The sequence below is a fragment of the Entelurus aequoreus genome, linkage group LG05, assembly GCF_033978785.1.
Source record: "Entelurus aequoreus isolate RoL-2023_Sb linkage group LG05, RoL_Eaeq_v1.1, whole genome shotgun sequence".
Taxonomy (NCBI): Eukaryota; Metazoa; Chordata; class Actinopteri; order Syngnathiformes; family Syngnathidae; genus Entelurus; species Entelurus aequoreus.
In genome coordinates this window covers 63,437,732-63,456,790 of record NC_084735.1, presented here as the reverse complement: position 1 = coordinate 63,456,790, position 19,059 = coordinate 63,437,732, and the positions used below count along the sequence as shown (strand labels likewise).

The 19,059-nt window shown below is 39.8% G+C and overlaps 2 protein-coding genes across 5 annotated transcripts in view; both read left to right on the top strand.

Annotated features, from left to right (window-relative positions):
- Positions 1 to 12,383, top strand: part of LOC133650876 (ryanodine receptor 1-like) — a 62,728-nt gene extending 50,345 nt beyond the window's left edge. Inside the window, exons 89-105 of the mRNA XM_062048606.1 lie at positions 1,459 to 1,540; positions 2,642 to 3,960; positions 4,993 to 5,075; positions 5,213 to 5,372; positions 5,453 to 5,539; positions 5,786 to 6,052; positions 6,115 to 6,245; positions 8,331 to 8,373; positions 8,456 to 8,589; positions 8,663 to 8,723; positions 9,350 to 9,496; positions 10,545 to 10,679; positions 10,749 to 10,905; positions 11,039 to 11,103; positions 11,179 to 11,279; positions 11,783 to 11,834; positions 11,919 to 12,383. Of these exons, the coding sequence (XP_061904590.1) occupies positions 1,459 to 1,540; positions 2,642 to 3,960; positions 4,993 to 5,075; positions 5,213 to 5,372; positions 5,453 to 5,539; positions 5,786 to 6,052; positions 6,115 to 6,245; positions 8,331 to 8,373; positions 8,456 to 8,589; positions 8,663 to 8,723; positions 9,350 to 9,496; positions 10,545 to 10,679; positions 10,749 to 10,905; positions 11,039 to 11,103; positions 11,179 to 11,279; positions 11,783 to 11,834; positions 11,919 to 12,014 (3,120 nt within the window). The 3' untranslated portion in view covers positions 12,015 to 12,383. The remainder of the gene's footprint in view (positions 1 to 1,458; positions 1,541 to 2,641; positions 3,961 to 4,992; positions 5,076 to 5,212; positions 5,373 to 5,452; positions 5,540 to 5,785; positions 6,053 to 6,114; positions 6,246 to 8,330; positions 8,374 to 8,455; positions 8,590 to 8,662; positions 8,724 to 9,349; positions 9,497 to 10,544; positions 10,680 to 10,748; positions 10,906 to 11,038; positions 11,104 to 11,178; positions 11,280 to 11,782; positions 11,835 to 11,918) is intronic.
- A 525-nt stretch (positions 12,384 to 12,908) lies between these two features.
- LOC133650877 (uncharacterized) lies at positions 12,909 to 18,172 on the top strand. 4 transcript variants are annotated; one of them, XM_062048608.1, is made up of 5 exons: positions 12,909 to 13,234; positions 13,855 to 13,995; positions 15,087 to 15,120; positions 15,233 to 15,404; positions 16,246 to 18,172. In XM_062048608.1, exons 1-5 carry the CDS (start codon positions 13,113 to 13,115, stop codon positions 16,587 to 16,589), a joined length of 813 nt encoding a protein of 270 aa, XP_061904592.1. In that variant the 5' UTR covers positions 12,909 to 13,112; the 3' UTR covers positions 16,590 to 18,172. The 4 variants fall into 4 exon arrangements, with proteins under 4 accessions (XP_061904592.1, XP_061904594.1, XP_061904591.1 ...); XM_062048610.1 differs by having other exon boundaries at positions 13,084 to 13,234; positions 13,821 to 13,995; XM_062048607.1 differs by having other exon boundaries at positions 13,089 to 13,234; positions 13,737 to 13,995.
- The last annotated feature ends 887 nt before the right edge of the window (positions 18,173 to 19,059 follow it).

The window sequence follows — 19,059 nt, the reverse complement described above, 5'->3', positions numbered from 1 at the left end:
TAGGCACATCAAACAATCTCTATCACATGCACATTTTGGAAAGAGTAGAAATATGTATTACACAAATTAAGAAAGTAGTTAGTTATCGGAACAAAAATGCACTGCATTGCATCTCTATATCTGTAAATTGTACAGTAGCAGAGACATATCTGAATTGTGGGTGGCCAAGATTTTTCATGCACTGTCGAGGAATCTTTTGATAGAAAAGTAAATATAATTCATATAATTATTATACTACAAACTGCAATGCCAGACGAATTAACCCTACCTAAAGTTCTAAAGTACATACTTTCTATATAATGAATTAGTCTATAGTTAAAATGTTACATAGGATGTAAATGTATCGCATTAATCCACTGATTATTGATCTATGTAGGTGTACTTCTGAACAGAAAGATCGTTTTTTAACTACAAGCTGTTAGAATCTGGATTTCAGCCATGATACATTGTATGGGCAATCAACCTGAATGTGATAAATAAACCCTTAAGTTACTCATTTCAACCTGTTAAAATATATTAAACTCACTCATGGAAGGTCAGTCCGTTGCTCTTAATCTGTTTATTTATACAGGTGACATGATCACGCTGCCTTGGCATCTTTTTTTCAAAACGATCTGGCGCATTTGCTGTGCGTGCGTGAGCAAAGTCTGGGGTAACAATTTTACTGTCGCTTGACCTAGGTCCGATCTAGGTTACTTATGAGATCTATGCTGTCAGCACTTTGTAACATACAGGACACGATTAACAAAATGACCTTGCACTCCTTGTGTTTTGCAATGGTAGTATTTAATTACTGTGGTGCATCAGTGAACATGAAGTATTGTAGACATGGCATTAATTACACTCTGTAAATTCAACTTGCAATTTAAATGACCCGAGGCGTGTATGTGATGAAATAGCCTGTAAAGCCAAGGATTGTTGCAATGTTCTCACCATATTTTTTCTGCACAAGAATGTTTTTAATTGTTTAACGACTGAATAATTTATTGATTATTCAAACTGTCTTCCACATGTTCAATGCAGGGTAAAGTATGTATCCACTTTATTATCTATTGATGTGATGATAATAATAATGTGTTTGTTATGTATTCAGCGTTGGTTGATTGACTTTTAACCACCACTTTTCCAGTGTACATTTTAATGACAAAATCACTCTGGTGTTGGACTATGAGACATTCTCTCTCTGTGTCCTTGTGTTTAACACGCTTTTCACCATTGTATTTGACTAATTATTAACCTGCCTTCATTTGTGCTGTGATTTTGTGACTTCTTTGTTGGACTTCTGCTACAAAATCCATACGGTGAATTCTATACAATAACTGGCAAATGTATTCTTGTGTTTCCCCCCTTCCCAGTGATTGCATTGTCTTAAGTGAATGTGAAGCCCAGATTTGTTATAAACGAATGCAGTTACTTGTGGGTACTTACAACGCTGGGCATGTTGTTCTATGGTCGCAGGATTCGAGCCAGATTGGTCTACTAAAGGAGCTTCTGGACCTGCAGAAAGACATGGTCGTCATGTTGCTGTCGCTTTTAGAGGGTAAAAAGTTCTAACTTAAGAGTCAGATTTTTACTATTGAAACTTTTATACAGAAATATTAGGGATGGGTTGATTGATCAGCTCCCTGTCAGAATAAGAAGATTTCGTGTAAAAGAATGTAATTGCCACATTGCTGATTCATGTCCTTTATTGATCACAAAAACCGATCCCCTCTCGCTGAGTCTGTATTTATTTTTAGTCTCCCGGCTGATAAAAGGCTAGCAGCTAGTTATGTGTCTCCATACACAGTGTACATAATAATAATCACCTCCATTACGACAAATTACCTGCATTTCTTAGTATCTTAAGTATCATGATCAAGTATTATTTTCACGAGAGGACAAGGCGAAACACTATGAGGAGTCAGGAGAAGCCAGTTGCAGGAATGCTAATTACTTAGCTAACCGCTAAGCTAGCTTTAAACAATGCCAATAAATATGTGCTTTGTAAAGTTTAAGAAGTGTAGATGCAACATCGTTAGAACAGAAAGTAAGCAGATATGAGCCGCAAATTAACAAGTTGATTAATTAAAAGTCTCGGGACTGTTGGTGTGTCAGCATTGTCAGAGTCAGTACACGACACCATGATAGGAGGGCCAATCAATCCAAAATTTGAGGGTGTCAATACCAAGGGTAGTATCAGTATATGATCGATACTAAACTGATTATGTCGATATTTTGATATTCTCAAAATTATTGTTTTGTTGTTTTTAGTGCTGTTTACAAATTCAAGGAATAATTCCCTGGACATAGGAAGTATTTGTGGGCAAAAACCAAAGGGTTTAAAGGATTAATAGATGGTAGTTTTTGCTTTTTGTTTAGTTATTGTGTACCGTTGACTTTGTTTTGCTCAAACAATTGTATATAATAAAACGGAATAAGGAACTAGTTTAAAAAATGTTTGTCCCCAAATATTTTTATAACATTTTGCAGATTTTAAACATTATTCTAATATTGTTAAACTGCCAATATCGAAAAGGGTACAGTTAATACATGTGATCAGTATGGGTATTGGTATCGACCAATCTCACTCATGGAATCGGCAACATGAATCCCTGATCTGATCATCCCAAAAATAAATTATTTGTGTTGTGTCGCTCAGGGAACGTGGTGAATGGCACCATCGCCCGCCAAATGGTGGACATGTTAGTGGAGTCATCCAGCAATGTGGAGATGATCCTTAAATTCTTTGACATGTTCCTCAAACTGAAAGACATTGTGGCGTCTGATGCCTTCAAAGATTACATCACGGACCCTCGAGGGCTTATCTCCAAGAAGGATTTCCATAAGGCAATGGACAGTCAGAAGCAGTACACACCTTCGGAAATCCAGTTCCTCTTGTCCTGCTCGGAGGCAGATGAAAACGACATGATCAACTACGAGGAGTATGCCAACCGCTTTCAGGGACCCGCCAAGGACATTGGTTTCAACATTGCCGTGTTGCTCACCAACCTTTCTGAGCACGTTCCTCACGACACCCGACTGCAGAACTTCCTGGAGCAAGCAGAAAGCGTGCTCAACTACTTCCGCCCCTTCCTTGGTCGTATTGAAATCATGGGCGCCAGCCGTAAGATTGAGCGCATTTACTTTGAGATCAGCGAGGTCAACCGCAGACAGTGGGAGATGCCTCAGGTCCGAGAGTCCAAGCGACAGTTCATCTTCGATGTCGTCAATGAGGGCTGCGAGTCGGAGAAGATGGAGATGTTCGTCAACTTCTGCGAGGACACAATATTTGAGATGAATATCGCCTCGCAAATTTCCGAGCAGGAAGAAGAGGAAAAGGGAGAAGAGGATGACGAGATAGAGGAAGCTGTCGCTGAGGGAGGAGCGGCAGGAGCAAACGGAACAGGAGACGAGGACACTAATGGGGAAGAGGGACCACCTGAGTCCAGCTCTGCTTTTGCAGACTTCATAAACAGTATGTTTAGCTTCTTCAACATCTTCACCTTCCGTAATCTCCGCCGACAATATCGTCGGGTGAGGAGGATGACTATAAAAGAGATTGTGGTTGGTCTGTCCACCTTTTTCTGGACCATCCTGATGAGCATCCTGCACTTCATCTACAACGTTTGCAAAGGCTTCTTTATGATTATCTGGCATACCCTGTTTGGAGGCGGCTTAGTGGAAGGAGCTAAAAATATCACAGTGACAGAGATTTTGGCCAGCATGCCGGATCCAACGCAGGATGACGTGCACGGCGATGGACCGGGAGAACCTGGGATGGGGGAGGAGCAAGACACAGGAGGGATTACGGACACTGGAGATACCGGAAGTGGGGAAGAAGAGGAGGAGGAAACCCAGGAGAAGGAGGGTGGCAGGGTACCAGGTATTGATGCTCCCGGTGGACTTGGAGACATGGGGATTGAGGCCACCGTTGAACCGCCAACCCCTGAAGGGACGCCTATAACAAAGAGGAAAATGGTAACGTTTTTGCTTTTGCTTTGGTGAACTCTTAAGGCCTGATCTACTAAAGGTTTGCGTGTTATAAAACACGTGCAAACTTGATTGCACAGGCAATGCTAATTTACTAAGATCATGTGCAGAGAAAACTACGTCTCTTAAATGAGCAAAATACGGAGCGCTATCCATTTAGCGCATCTGTTTTGATGTAAATGCTGTATATATGGTGATTATTAGAACATCCACGATACCGGGAGAAAATCATGCAGATATAATCGTCTAGCCCTTGCAATGTGATTTATCAAGACTAAAACGGTTTTGTGGCTGCTGTTTTGCATCTATATTTAGCACATTTGAAATGTGCGCGCAAACTGGCAGTTATGCATAAATGACTGTGAGAAAGGAGGCAATCACACTGCAAAGACAGATGATTGCGAGAGATATTCTGTCTGTGTGCAAGTCTACATACTTGAACTGTCAGAAATAAAAAATATTAGACATATTGTCTTTTCAGCAATGACATTTTATACTTTTATAGCTGCTATAGGTAATTATAATATATCTCCTATATGAAAAAAACATCTTGCAATATGCATTTTTTTGCAGTTGGATCATTCCAGACCCACCATCAAAACACTGCAGCGCCTCTCAGAGCGCACACACCTTCAGGGTGCTAAAATTAGGTTATGTTGCCTAGATGGCACTTTATCGGCCTAGAAAAGGTAGTACATATTATATTTGTGTGCCGCATGTCAACGACATAAAGAAACAGCACATGTTGAAATATATGATGCCATAAATGTGGAGGGAAATTATTGTCTTCATGGTGATAGGCAGTCTACACGCACAATACTCATTTACATAGGGCGGCCTGCACCACTTTTGCACCTATTATCAATTGTACACACAGTTTTAGTAGATCACCTGCAACACGCCCACTCGCAATTTTATAGTTTGCAAACCCTGTTTACCACTTATTTAGACCTTAGTAGATCAAGCCCTTAAAGTGTTGCAAAAGGTTATGTGATTATATAGTGTGATTTTGTTCTGTAGCAACCGGAAGAGGCTGATGCCAGCCAGAAGCCTCCAGAACTGGCTCGTGTCGAGGAAAAACCTCCAGAGCCTGAAAAGGCTGAGTACGAGAAACCAATTTATTTTATCTTTGTCTCTCTTGCTGACACATTTTTACAGTATTTTTCTAACTAAGAAGCACATACATTATGACAAAAGCCCAACTTTTTTGGCGCTGACAATAAACCAATGTTTCTTTCAGTGTTGAAACCAGAGAGAAAACAGACAAAGAATCTGAGACTTTGGTGAAAGAAACGACCTCAGAACCAAACAAATCTGCAACGAAAAAAGAAAAGAAACCTAAAAAGGGAGGAGGATTTCAAATCTGGACTGAGCTGGAAACACAGAGAAATAAATTTATGGTGAAGTCCTTGTCTATTTACCCACATTCCAACTGCCACTCATCTAAAATATTATAATTGTTGCTCTCTATCTTTTACAGAACTACCTCTCTAGAAACTTTTACAACTTACGTTTTCTGGCACTGTTCCTCGCTTTCGCCCTAAACTTTATTCTGCTCTTCTACAAGGTGAGTTTGTATCTATGTGAAAATTACTTTATCTACCGTACTCTCAGCCATTATGCCTTTATGAATATTGAATGACACTGTCATCACTGTCAATTCATTCAACAATGTGGTTAGAACTGTTATGCATTGTTCTTTTTTAGGGCAGGCTTTCGTGCAACTCTTGTATTAGATATCACTAGATACAGCACATAACCAGGTACTGTATTGTATGTAAATTATATATTTCACATTATCTGGTTTTAAAAGGTGTCTGACACCCCACCTGAGGGCGACGACATAGAAGGATCCGGACTGGCAGAAGGAAGTGGGTTCTTTGAAGGCTCTGGTCTATTTGAAGGCTCAGGAGATGAGGTGGATGGTTCTGGAATGGATGGAGGAGATGAGGATGAAGATGTACCGCTGTATTTCTATTTAGAGGAGAGCACAGGGTACATGCAGCCCACGTTGTCCTTCCTCGCCATACTCCATACTGTCATCTCCTTCATCTGCATCATTGGTTACAACTGCCTCAAGGTAGGCAGACTTCAAGTGATGCCATAGAACCGTTTCACATGTTGTTTTTTCGATCTCATCAGATTCCACTGGTGATCTTCAAACGGGAGAAAGAACTCGCAAGAAAGCTGGAGTTTGATGGACTTTACATCACGGAGCAGCCAGAGGACGAAGACATCAAGGGCCAGTGGGATCGTCTTGTCCTGAATACTCCGTAAGTAGAAGGAATAGGAGTTACATGCATAGGGAATGTTTGTGTTTATTTACCTAAAGAGCAAAGAGGACAAGACAGTAATTGGAAGCAGGTGATCATAAAGAAGGGCTGTTATTTCCAAAATACATTTCGGGCCACATGAAAAAAAAAGAAAGAAAGAAAGGAAAGCATCTGACCACATGTTCTTTATTAATGTTTATATTGTACAACAGAACAATGCTGAAATCGTGGTAAGGAGCAAACTGCTCGGCCAGCACTTAGCTGATGACTCATCAGTGATGAGTTGATTAAAAACAGCAGTACAGCAAATGTGACACACATGAGTTTCACTCCAACCACTGAGTAGTGCAATAAACATTTTAAAGTGTACAGTAGGCAACGGTGTTGTTGGTTGTTGGCCTCTTAGGTTACTTCAATTGCAGCTACTGTACTGCTATACTGTGGAGTTTATAAAAAATACATCAGCCACAGCTTTTTTATTTGGTGCTAATTAGAGACCCTGCTTGTGTAGGTTCAGTGGTGTACTAAAGGCTTGAACCGGAGCATTTACAGCAGGGGTCTCAAACTCAATTTACCTGGGGGCCACTGGATGCAGAAACTGGGTGAGGCTGGGCCGCAAGAAAAGATTATTTAAAAAAAAATCTAACATGCACTTTTTAATGAATTCACCTTCTTTGGCTTTCCCGCCCTAGCAACCATCTCACTCACTATGTAGCTAGCTTTGACTGCTGCATCGCTCTTTTCGGTTGCTTTCTTGAAGAAATATTGTTGCCTCAGTAGACTGGTTTTAAAATATGCAACCCTGTTCACTCTCTCATCTCCCTGGTATTTTGCATACTCCTCAACATGTCTAGTTGTATAATGACGTTTCAAATTGTATTCCCTGTGCACCGCAACTTTCTCTGTGCAAATAAGACACGTCGGAGTGCCCCTGTGCTCAACAAAGAAATATTGCATCTCCCACTTTTCCTGGAATTGTCTTTGCTCATCACTAACCTTTCTCTTCACTGCAGGCTTTGAAAAAGACATGTTTGGGGTTGTGGAATATATTTGTATTTAGCCGACGCACAGAGAATTATGTTATTTCCGCAATGTGTGTCGTTCCGCTTTTCCTCCCTACAGCAACACGGCGGTCGGCGGAAAGTACCGGGATCGCGAGCGCAAAAAGTGACGGCTCCTGGAGTGTTATCCGGCGTCATATAAAAATATATGTAGTGTTCATCGTGTGAGGCAATGCAAATTAAACAATAAAAAAAACAAATAACGGTTTGAATTGGTCCAGGTTATCAGGGACTTTTTTACTGATGGACTGGTGTCGCGGTGTGACTGCAGCTAGGCACGTAAGAAAACCCTCGTCTCCATGGCAACGTTTCTGTCGCTTTCACTCATTTGCTGCTTTTCCACTAACGTAGGGGTATTTTGGAGCCAAATAACAATAATCGTCTCTGTCTGGAGCCAACGGGAAACGGGGGGGCTGGGGGGGGGGGGTATATTGTAGCCCGGAAGAGATAGGGCTACAAACGATTCTGGGTATATGTTCTGTTGTGTTTATGTTGTGTTACGGTGCGGATGTTCTCCCGAAATGTGTTTGTCATTCTTGTTTGGTGTGGGTTCACAGTGTGGCGCATATTTGTATCAGTGTTAAAGTTGTTTATACGGCCACCCTCAGTGTGACCTGTATGGCTGTTGACCAAGTATGTCTTGCAGTCACTTTGTTATGTGTGTCTGTAGAAGCCGCATACAACATGTGACTGGGCCGGCACGCTGTTTGTCTGGAAAAAAGACGACGCGACGACAGGTTGTAGAGGACGCTAAAGGCAGTGCCATCACGGCACGCCCTCAATATTGTCGAGAGGCATATACCACACCGTGATTGGTAGATTACTTCAGCTCCACACACAACGCTGTCAAGGGCCATTCATTTAAAACTTGCGGGCCGCACTAACATTAAACTTTCATATTAAGGTGGGGGCCGCAAAATAACGTCTCGCGGGCCGCAATTGGCTCGCGGGCCGAGTGTCTGAGACCCCTGATTTACAGTATCTGAAAATCACATGAAGAATTAATGTATTTTTTTCCTCGTAGCTCCTTCCCAAACAACTACTGGGATAAGTTTGTCAAACGAAAGGTGAGTTTTATTTGCTTTGCAGCCTAAACAAATACATCGGTTTCATCCACATCAATTTTAAGCCGCAAATGTCTGCATCTAGATTTTGGATAAATACGGAGACATTTATGGCCGAGAAAGAATCGCCGAACTGTTGGGTGTTGACCTAGCGTCCCTGGATGTGAGTCAGCAGCATGAAAAGAAACAAGAGGAATCTGACAACTCAGCGTTTGCATGGTAGGCAAAAAAGATGCTTTGGATGTTTTAATTGTAGTGGAATTTAAACTAAAGCTGTTGTTTGTCTTATCAGGGCTACTACCATTGACATCAAGTACCAGATCTGGAAGTTTGGTGTGGTGTTTACAGACGGTGTAAGCATCAGAAATTATCATTCAGTTTTTCTGCCCTTCTGTTTTACTGAATAGCTGCGGATACTTTATTGAAACATATTTTAAGACAAACATATATTTTAAGACAAAATACAAATTAAAAATACTTTTTATATTCTTGTTTTTGGCACGACCAGTTTACATGGATAAATCCGAAGACCCAGAATATACGATGATCTATTTTTTTCACGAAAATGTTTCTGGGGAAACAGTACTATATAATAATAATGATAATGATAATTAAAACATTATATATAACCATGTATGTAATAAAGCAATAACTCTAAAAATATTATTTGAACGTTTTGATTGATTTTGTCAAATACATTAATTTAACATTTAATGCGTAATATCTCTGATTAACTCTGATCAGAATAACAGGACAAAGTGGCTAGGGTGAAAAGTCATATTGGTGAGGAGGTTTTTTTAGCACTCAAACAACAGCACACAGTTGTCTACCGGAATTTTCAAGTTTAACCAGCATTTCAAGTTCTGTCGACAGTAGCTTGCTTTGTTGGTTTTGGAAATTGGCACAGATGTGTGGAAAGTACAAAAGTTCCACTCATGTATGACTTACTTTCTATGTTGTGCTCAAAAATCTCTTTCAGACCTTCCTTTATCTGTGTTGGTACACAATCATGTCTCTGCTCGGCCACTATAACAACTTCTTCTTCGCGTGTCACCTGCTGGACATTGCCATGGGCGTCAAGACCCTCCGCACCATCCTGTCTTCAGTGACACACAATGGCAAACAGGCACGTGCATAAAATAAAACAAAAAAAACAATGTAAAATACACTCTTTGCATAAAAGTCTGCTACTCATTACACCTACAGGGAGTACAGTAGTTGAGTTCTTCTAGTCCAGAGGATCTTAACCTTTTTTACCACAGGGCCCAACTTTTCCACTACAGAGTGGCTTAAGGTCCCCTCACATATTAACACTGAATTAGTCATCTTACTCTTGAATGTAATTATATTCAATAATTATGTCTAACCTACTTACCGTTTACAACCTGGTCAAATGATATGAAAGCATGTGTTAATCACAAAAATCATTATTTATTTAACACATAAACCTTAGGCTTAGGTCAGGCTGATTTAGAAAATAAGTACTAACCAAATATACTGCAGACAAAGGGACACATATATAACACACAAAATAAATGTACATACAATTATGTTGTGCTAAAATAAATAAACTAAATTAATATTGAATATTTTTAACTAAACCGTCAATAAAAAAATGAATGAAAATACAGCTTCACCACTTCAGTCATAATTTTAGGCTTAAGATAATTCTACAGTATATGACATTAGCTTCAGACTTCTTTGGTTTGAGATTGTCATTACTGCTACAAGTGGTGGAAAAGTATATTACAACAGAGTACCGCTGCGGCTTAAAGGACCACAGCCGAGAAACAGAGATTTGTTCCGTGCGCCTCTAGGGGGCGCTCGTGGCCCAACAATTGGCCCCAGCCCTATGGTTAAGAAAAACTGTCTCTTGTCAATGCCTTAATACATCCATACATTTTCTACCGCTTATCCCTTTTGGGGTTGCGGGGGGTGCTGGAGCCAAACTCAGCTGTAATCGGGCAGCAGGCGGAGTACACCCTGGACAAGCTGCCACCTCATCACAGGGCCAACACAGATAGACAAACAACATTCACACTAGTATTTAACCCTTCGTCCTAAAATATCTGCAACTCATTTCCCCTGGTTATTAGTTAAAAAGAAGATAAATGGCGCTTCTCGGCGTTACTTGTTTTTGTTTTTGCCAAACTTTGCTTCTTGCATCCCTCTAGCTGATGATGACAGTCGGCCTGCTAGCAGTGGTGGTGTACCTCTACACGGTGGTGGCTTTCAACTTCTTTCGCAAGTTTTACAACAAAAGCGAGGACGAGGACGAACCAGATATGAAATGTGACGACATGATGACTGTGAGTCGTTGCCGTCGCAGGGCCTCCACCAATCTGTGAGTGATGTCTCATTTGTTTTTGTTTCTCCAGTGCTATCTCTTCCACATGTACGTGGGCGTACGCGCTGGCGGGGGCATCGGCGATGAAATTGAGGATCCTGCCGGGGATGAATATGAGCTTTACAGAGTGGTCTTTGACATAACTTTCTTTTTCTTCGTTATTGTCATCTTGCTGGCCATCATCCAGGGTAAACAAACGTATACACAACTTTACATTTGATACAACACCACTGCAATAAACTTATTTTTGAATTAGTACCTCTCTGACAACCTAAATCAAAACTGACCGACACCAAATATTTGTGTGTGCCTATGCTGCAGGTTTGATCATTGATGCCTTTGGAGAACTCAGAGATCAACAAGAGCAGGTCAAAGAAGACATGGAGGTACGTTATTTAAGTGTTTTGACTGGATAGTTCAGCACCAGTTGTCAAAAAACCATCACTGATGTTTTTCTATAGACAAAATGCTTCATATGTGGCATCGGGAGCGATTACTTTGACACAACGCCGCACGGATTCGAGACTCATACGCTGGATGAACACAACCTGGCCAATTACATGTGAGTACTACATCTACTGTATATGAGTGTGCTCATGTAAATATGTATACAAGGCGTGTCAGAAAAGTTCTAGGACTGTTGATATTAACCAAATTATTTTCGACGTGAGGGGCTTCGCCTACTGTAAGTTCTTACCACAGGGCTAGATGATCAACCAGCACATCGATGAAGAGATTATGCTGGGTATGCAAAGGAAAAAGAGGCGAGAGTTGTGGCAGGACAACTTGTGGCTTCTGACAACACGCCTGCTCGCAATGCCCTGACAACATGGTCGTGGCGACGGAGCTGCAGATGAGCCCAGAAAAATCTTTCCAGGAGTGCATGAAGGCAGTGTGTTAGACGCCAGGGGGAGACCTTTGAAGGAGAAAACTTGTAGTTAAAATACATATTTTTTGACACTAGTCGTGGAACTTTTCTGACACGCCTCATATACCTGTATGTGTATGCTCTTGCTATTTTAACATATGCTTTACAGGGAAAATAAACATGTTTACACCTCTCAGGTTCTTCTTAATGTACCTTATCAACAAAGATGAGACTGAACACACTGGACAGGTTAGTCCGATTCCTTTTGTTATTTAGTTGTAAATACGTGGCATCAACTTGCTCCTATTTCTTCTTCTTTATTTGTCGTTACAGGAGTCGTACGTATGGAAGATGTACCAGGAGCGTTGCTGGGACTTCTTCCCTGCTGGAGACTGTTTCCGAAAGCAATATGAAGATCAGTTGTCATAAAGAACAAGTACACTTGCACTCTCTGAACTCCTATGTATTACTTTATATAAAGTACTGGATGAACATACATGACCTCACTTTAAGACGCTGTGAGAAGAGAAAGCTTATGTGCAACAAGCAACAATAATTGCATTGACCGTATTCAAATGTACACTGTTATTTAAAATGTGCCTTAGAAACACACTAATTTACCAGCACAAAAAGAGGTTATGTGTGTTTGCTTTAGACTTTCAATTTTTACAGACATAATTATTTATGCAAATCCATACACCCGACATTATTTATTTGTTTGAAATTGTGTTTTGTTATCTATGTTTAGTTTTGTTTTGATTCTGCATTGATTGATGATGAATACATGTTTGTTTTTTTCCTGTGATGTGATCTTGTCGTCATTGAAATGTGTATTATTTATTCTCACTTTAATTTGATGTGGACGTCTCAGCAGGTCGTTTGCTGGGGTGCAGGTTTGGATGTGAAATGAGCTGAAGAGGTTTAGAGATTTGAGCGGTGTAGCTCAAAACAAAACTGTAATTATGTAATCACACTGTACGAGTTCACACTCATTGTCCACTATATAAGTAACATCAAACATCCCTTTATAACAATAATAACACTTAGAAGGCTAATATACTCATTATTGTGGTTATACTTTACAATTTCAAACTGCAGTGTATCATACATAGGTTGTTTATAGTTTAGGGTGAACATATTTAGCTGGAACAGTGTGTCAATGGAAATATTTTTTTTTTAGATTGGCACCTATTAGAAACAGTGTAGCAAGTTACAATCACAATACTTAACATATTGTTAATACCTCTCTGACGGTGCCAATCAAAACCAAGCTTTATTATCTTTCTCACGGCATAATCTTTTATAAAGCGCTTGCATTGAATCTCATTAGATTGCACCAAAAATTAGTCTAGCCAAGATGCAAGTTGTTGATATTGAGAAACAGACATGTCACGCACATATCCATAAACACACGCAGCAAACAGTGTGTGCATGCGTGCTATTACAACCTCTTCTGCTCCCAAAAGCGGCCAAACATCCCAGCTGAATGCGGATTAGGGATGAGCATTAAAACTCACATTGAGCCTCATGTGCTTTCTACCCATCCTGTCCTGCTCGCTGCATTTCTGTCAGTCAGTCAATCGGAGTGGACAAAGCGGTTGTCAACATGAGCGTCTCTGGAATCCATCAAGGCACACTCAGGATGTATGGTGAGTACAAAATCTTATTGCCCTTTTTTGTGACTTGTACAAGTTTTGTGGTCATTTGTCTGCATCTGTTTAAAATTCTAACACAGAGCATTATAAAACAAATATCAGCGTGTGATAGTCCCGTCTAGATTAGGTGACAGTAGATGTGTGGGTTTTAATCAGTTAGTAATTTGCTTATTTCATAAAGCATATGTTCTTGACTGTAAGCGCTGTACGCACAGGGTGAGGATCCAGATGTGTGGGTGTGATTTTGATAGAGGCACACACTCGTTATTATGTTCTGATTGGTGCAGCGCCTTGATCCGCCAAACATCCAACTGTCTCTATAATCCGCTGAGATGATGGACGACAGCATGGTCATGCTGTAATCCAGCAACTCCTCATGTTCCCAGGATCACTGCACCCAATACAGTCAATAAGCATGCTTTGGATGAGTACAAATGATTCCAAGCAGTGACCTAATCAGATGTTTTTGCCCTCCTCCCTCAATTCTCATATTAAGGAGGATTTATTTTCAAACAATGGAAGAAGAGGTTCCTGCTCCTGACAGCTGAAGGCGGCCTTTTTGTGTGTCACCACGTTTCAGCTCCACCTGACCAGCTGGTGTTGTTGCAGAACAGCTGTGAGGCCATTGTGGAGGGCAAGGAGATCCTTGACCTTCCAAAGATTCCTGCTGGCGGGAGCCGAGATTGCTGCTTCGCTCTCATCTTGACCCAAAATAAATACCTGCTCCTGATGGCCGACACCCCTGCAGACTGCAGGTTAGATTGGTTTGGCTCATCTAGTGGCCAATACTACCATAGTATTGATATTTTTAGTTCATTTAGCCATTTTATGCTTGACAATGCTTAATTTCAGCCAAAATTACATACTTTTTTTTCACCCCAAAATAAATAGAATACAGTAAAGCCGCAAACTTCGAAGTGCCATCTGATTTGATTGGTGCAACTGTCAGAGGTTTTCGTCGTAAATAAATCGTATGAATGGTTTTGGCTTAGTTTTTCTGCTGGATGCCGTTTCTGACACAACCCTTGCAGGGAATCAAACCCACGCCCATACCTGCATTCACACTAATGCTTTTCTGAGTTATAATGTATGCTGTAACACAATTTCCTTTTTATCACGGTGTGATGCTATTTTGACTTGTATTATTGTAAAATGCATGCATTCACAATGAGACTAATAATGTATGACAAACGAAATGTCCTTTAATTATTTTTAGAATTCACAAAATATGCTAGCAGACAGGCATTTTCACTAACTAATTGGACAGAAATAGCTTTAATACATGAATGCTGACCGAAAGGGTATTGACTAAAATAGCCATTTATCTTGCTTTAAAATCAAGCTCACTGCCGCTTTTCTACAGCAAAAACTCATTTTTTTATCGCATCACAAACCATTTTCTACATTGATAATTGTGTAAATCCACATAGAGGATGGTTCATATAATTATAGTTTTTTCTGAATTGGTACTTGGTGGAAAAAAGTTTTAGAACCACTGCTTTACATTATTGTGTGAATCACAAGAATACGACTTATCGTAACTAGTTAAATGCGGAGAGACAAGCATTCACAATAACGCTGAATACTACCCAAACATGTCCGTGCAGTTTACTTAAACTTTTTCTCGAACAAAAACGCAATGATAGAATAACATCTAAGAAAATCATAGCACTTAAGGAAACTCCAATTAAATTGTTTAAATGTCATTATCAGCCAATAGGGGGCATATGTACATGGGTGATTGTATTTTGTATGTAGTGCATTTCACATATTATGTCCTAAGAACCTGCGTGATCGCTGACTTATCATTTTGTGTAAATAACAGAGTTACTTCTTTGCTTTGTAGTCAATGGCTGAACGTGCTGAAAAAAGTCAAACAAGTGAGTCAGAATTTTTTTTTTGTGGCATAAATGAAGCAAAGACTAGTTTGTTTCTACAGTACGTTGTTCATTTTCTACAAAGTAAATGTTAATGCCTTTTCTGTTTCTGCAGAGCGTCTCGTCACCTCTTAGTCTTTGCAAGCGGCATCAGGTGCCGCCGCTCAATATTGCTCTGAAAGACCTGGTACCCGATCAAATCCAGGATAAAGATCCACCGACCCCACCGATCAGCAATGGCGAGGCACTTTCACCTGGGCCTCTGATTGGCTCCCCAAAGGACAAAGGTCAGTCTTAATGTGCTGTCTTTATCTCCTTTTTAACATTTTTTAGATGTTCTTACAGCACAGTTCATAGTGTACCCAACTCTCCCTGTCCTTTTCAAGATACATTGTTTTCAAACTTTTGACTCATAGTGAAGTGGTGTGATCCTGCCAACTATTGTGTAACTTCCTCTGCTGTGGGTTGCAGATGTTAGGGAAATCACTCTATGGTGGATAATTTCTTTTGGGGCTTTAGGGCTCTAACTTTGCCTAACAACAAGCGGTTCTGAAAACATGAACGGTGAAAAAAAATCCTTTGTTGCAACATAGTTATGTTTTATAATGAACGACAATCTCAGTAGTATGATTTAGCACACTGGTTCTCAAACTTCTTTCACCTAATGCCACCCATAGAAAACACTTGCCTCCATAACCATAACCAACATTAAAATACAGTAGCATTGCGTACTGTATTACAGTAGCGTAATTGTTACAAACAAGGCAGATGTTTTATTCAACAAGTATATTTAATATTTTGGCCACTGTAAAATTACACACCGTTTGAACAGTAACACTGTGTTTAAATATAGGAAAACAAAACATTGTACTTGATTCAATCGAGTAATTCTTTGGCACACTATTAGATAGAGCCTGTACCACAGTTCGAAAATCACTGGTTTGGCACATGTAATAACAAAAAAAATCACATGAGAAAGTAGGAAAAAGTATTTTACTGTTTTAATATCAGTCGGTGCTCTACAGACACATACTGTAGAAGCCATACATTTTACCTGGAAAATGTAGTTTTATCAATATTTCAATGTGTGCTTTATATATAATGTGATGTCACGTGTGTGTCAAACAGGCAGGGATTCTCCACGCACAAAGTACTACAAAGAAGGCAGGCCCTCGGTGGGCTGCCTGCGTCACGGCACCATCAACAACACTCAGACGGTGAGGGCCGTCTACCTGCTGATGGGAGGGGCCGCCGCGTCGTCTGCTATGGGCTACTTAGGCTCGTGCTCACCCTCCGGCCTGGACGCCAAAGCTCCCGACCTGCCCCTCAGCGCAGACTTCTCAGATGTGGGACCGGCAGGGGCGTACCACACGGACAGCCCCGCCATCACCTCCCCACACTTTAACAGCTTTGACTTTGAAATGGCAGACGCTGATTTTAATGCTTTTGATTGTGGGGGGTTTACTTTTTGATAGTCGCAAGATTCCCCTTCTGTCCCACCGTGACAACAACCAGTGCAACACGCCATGTGCTTTGTGCATAACTACCCACACTGTGTATGTTTAAAAAAAATATATCTATAACATAATCAGCACTGTAAGTGATTGTAGATTTTGGTAAAATGTCAACTTAAGATGTATGTTTTGGAAATCTACTAACCCTACCACTGAGTTAGTTAGACCTGAACTTAACCTAATGCTATAAAGTAAAAACCTCATCATCACACACTGTTAATCCCTCAAATGTGAACTTGTACATTAAGTAAAACTAATATGTTGTTTATACGTGCTACTTTGTCTTGTTCAGCAAACCAAACGTTCTTGCAGTAGCAGGCCTCTCAAATGTAGCAAGTAGCACCGGATTTTGAGAAGTTCACCAAAAAATGGTCATAAACTATTTGTGGTCTTTTTAGGAGACACATGAACCCAAATAGCTTGCATTGACAATCAGTTTAGTAAGTGCAATCAAATGTAAACAAAGTAAAACACAAGTAGCTTGTCTCATTTTATTTTGTCTCAGAGTGAAGAGTTGGAGACACCTGCTCTATATCCACACACAGACAGGCACATATCATACAATCTAATGTATTATGGAGGAGACTTTGCATTTTCACACATAGATTAAAGGTTTCACAAATCATAAACGTTGTTAAATTGACTCATTACACAATGTGTATTTATATTTGTGTTGCATTGATGTTTTTTTGTTCTTATTTTGCACTAGTGACAAAATTAATCGATGTGACATTTCAAGTAAAGTATCTGTTTGGTGTTGACTTTTTATTGCCCACCCTTCGAATCGGAAGCTAACGTCAGCCTTGTAAAAATGACAAAAATAAACATGCAGTTGTTTGTATTATTGTGCTTTACATTTGTAGTTGTGTAAGTGGACTGTATCATACTGAGAAGTGGGGCTGTGAATCTTTGGGTGTCCCACGATTCGATTAAATATCGATTCTTGGGGTCACGATTCGATTCAAAATCTTTTTTTTTTTTTTTCAATTCAACACGATTATCAATTCAAAAACGATTTTTTTCCCGATTCAAAATGATTCTCTATTCATTCAATACATAGGATTTCAGCAGGATCTACCCCAGTCTGCTGACATGTAAGCAGAGTAGTAGATCTTTGTAAAAAGCTTTTATAATTGTAAAGGACAATGTTTTATCAACTGATTGCAATAATGTAAATTTGTTTTAAATATTAAATGAACCAAAAATATGACTTATTTTATCTTTGTGAAAATATTGGACACAGTGTGTTGTCAAGTTTCTGAGATGCGATGCAAGTGTAAGCCACTGTGACACAATTGTTCTTTTTTTTTTTTTAATGTATAAATGTCTAATGATAAAGTGAATGAGGGATTTTTAGTCACTGCTATGTTGAAATTGTAACTAATATTGATACAGTTGTTGATAATATTCATTTTTGTTTCACTACTTTTGGTTTGTTCTGTATCGTGTTTGTGTCTCCTCTCAATTGCTCTGTTTATTGCAGTTCTAAATGTTGCTGTGTCGCGTTTGGTTTTGGAATTGGATTGCATTGTTATGGTATTGCTGTGTATTGTTTTGTTGGATTGATTAATTTAAAAAAAATAAAATAAATAAATAAATAAAAAAATCAATACAAAAAAAATTCGACTTTTAAAAAATGAGAATCGATTCTGAATCGCACAAAGTGAGAATCGCAATTCGAATTTGAATCTATTTTTTCACACACCCCTACTGAGAAGCTTTGTCACTTTATTATCTTACACTATTTAAACTGAAGACAATCATGAACAGGGTTTGAATTATTATTGTTTACTAATCTTGTGGAAAATTAGTAGGGGTGCACAAAAAAAATAGTTTTGCATCCCGATTCAAAATCGATTCATCCATCCATCGATTTTCTACCGCTTGTCCCTTTCGGGGTCGCGAGGGGTGCTGGAGCCTATCTCAGCTGCATTCGGGCGGAAGGCGGTGTACACTCTGGACAAGTCAACACGGATAGACAGACAACATTCACACTCACACACTAGGGCCAATTTAGTGTTGCCAATTAACCCATGCCCATGAGCATGTCTTTGGTTCATAATTTTCGAAAATCGATTTAAAACATAAGGGGATAGGTTGATTGGCAACACTAAATTGGCCCTAGTGTGTGAATGTGAGTGTGAGTGTTGTCTATCTGTGTTGGCCCTGCGATGAGTGGCGACTTGTCCAGGGTGTACCCCGCCTTCCGCCCGAGTGTAGCTGAGATAGGCTCCAGCGCCCGCCGCGACCCAAGGGAATAAACGGTAGAAAATGGATGGATGGATGGATGGATTTAAAACATTCTTTTTTTTTTGGTAAGAATTTTTTAGGCCATCTCCATGCAACCAAAATTAGTTTTTGTAACCTGTAACATGTTATGAATTTATTTTATTATAATTGTTAAACCCATCCATCCATTTTCTACCGC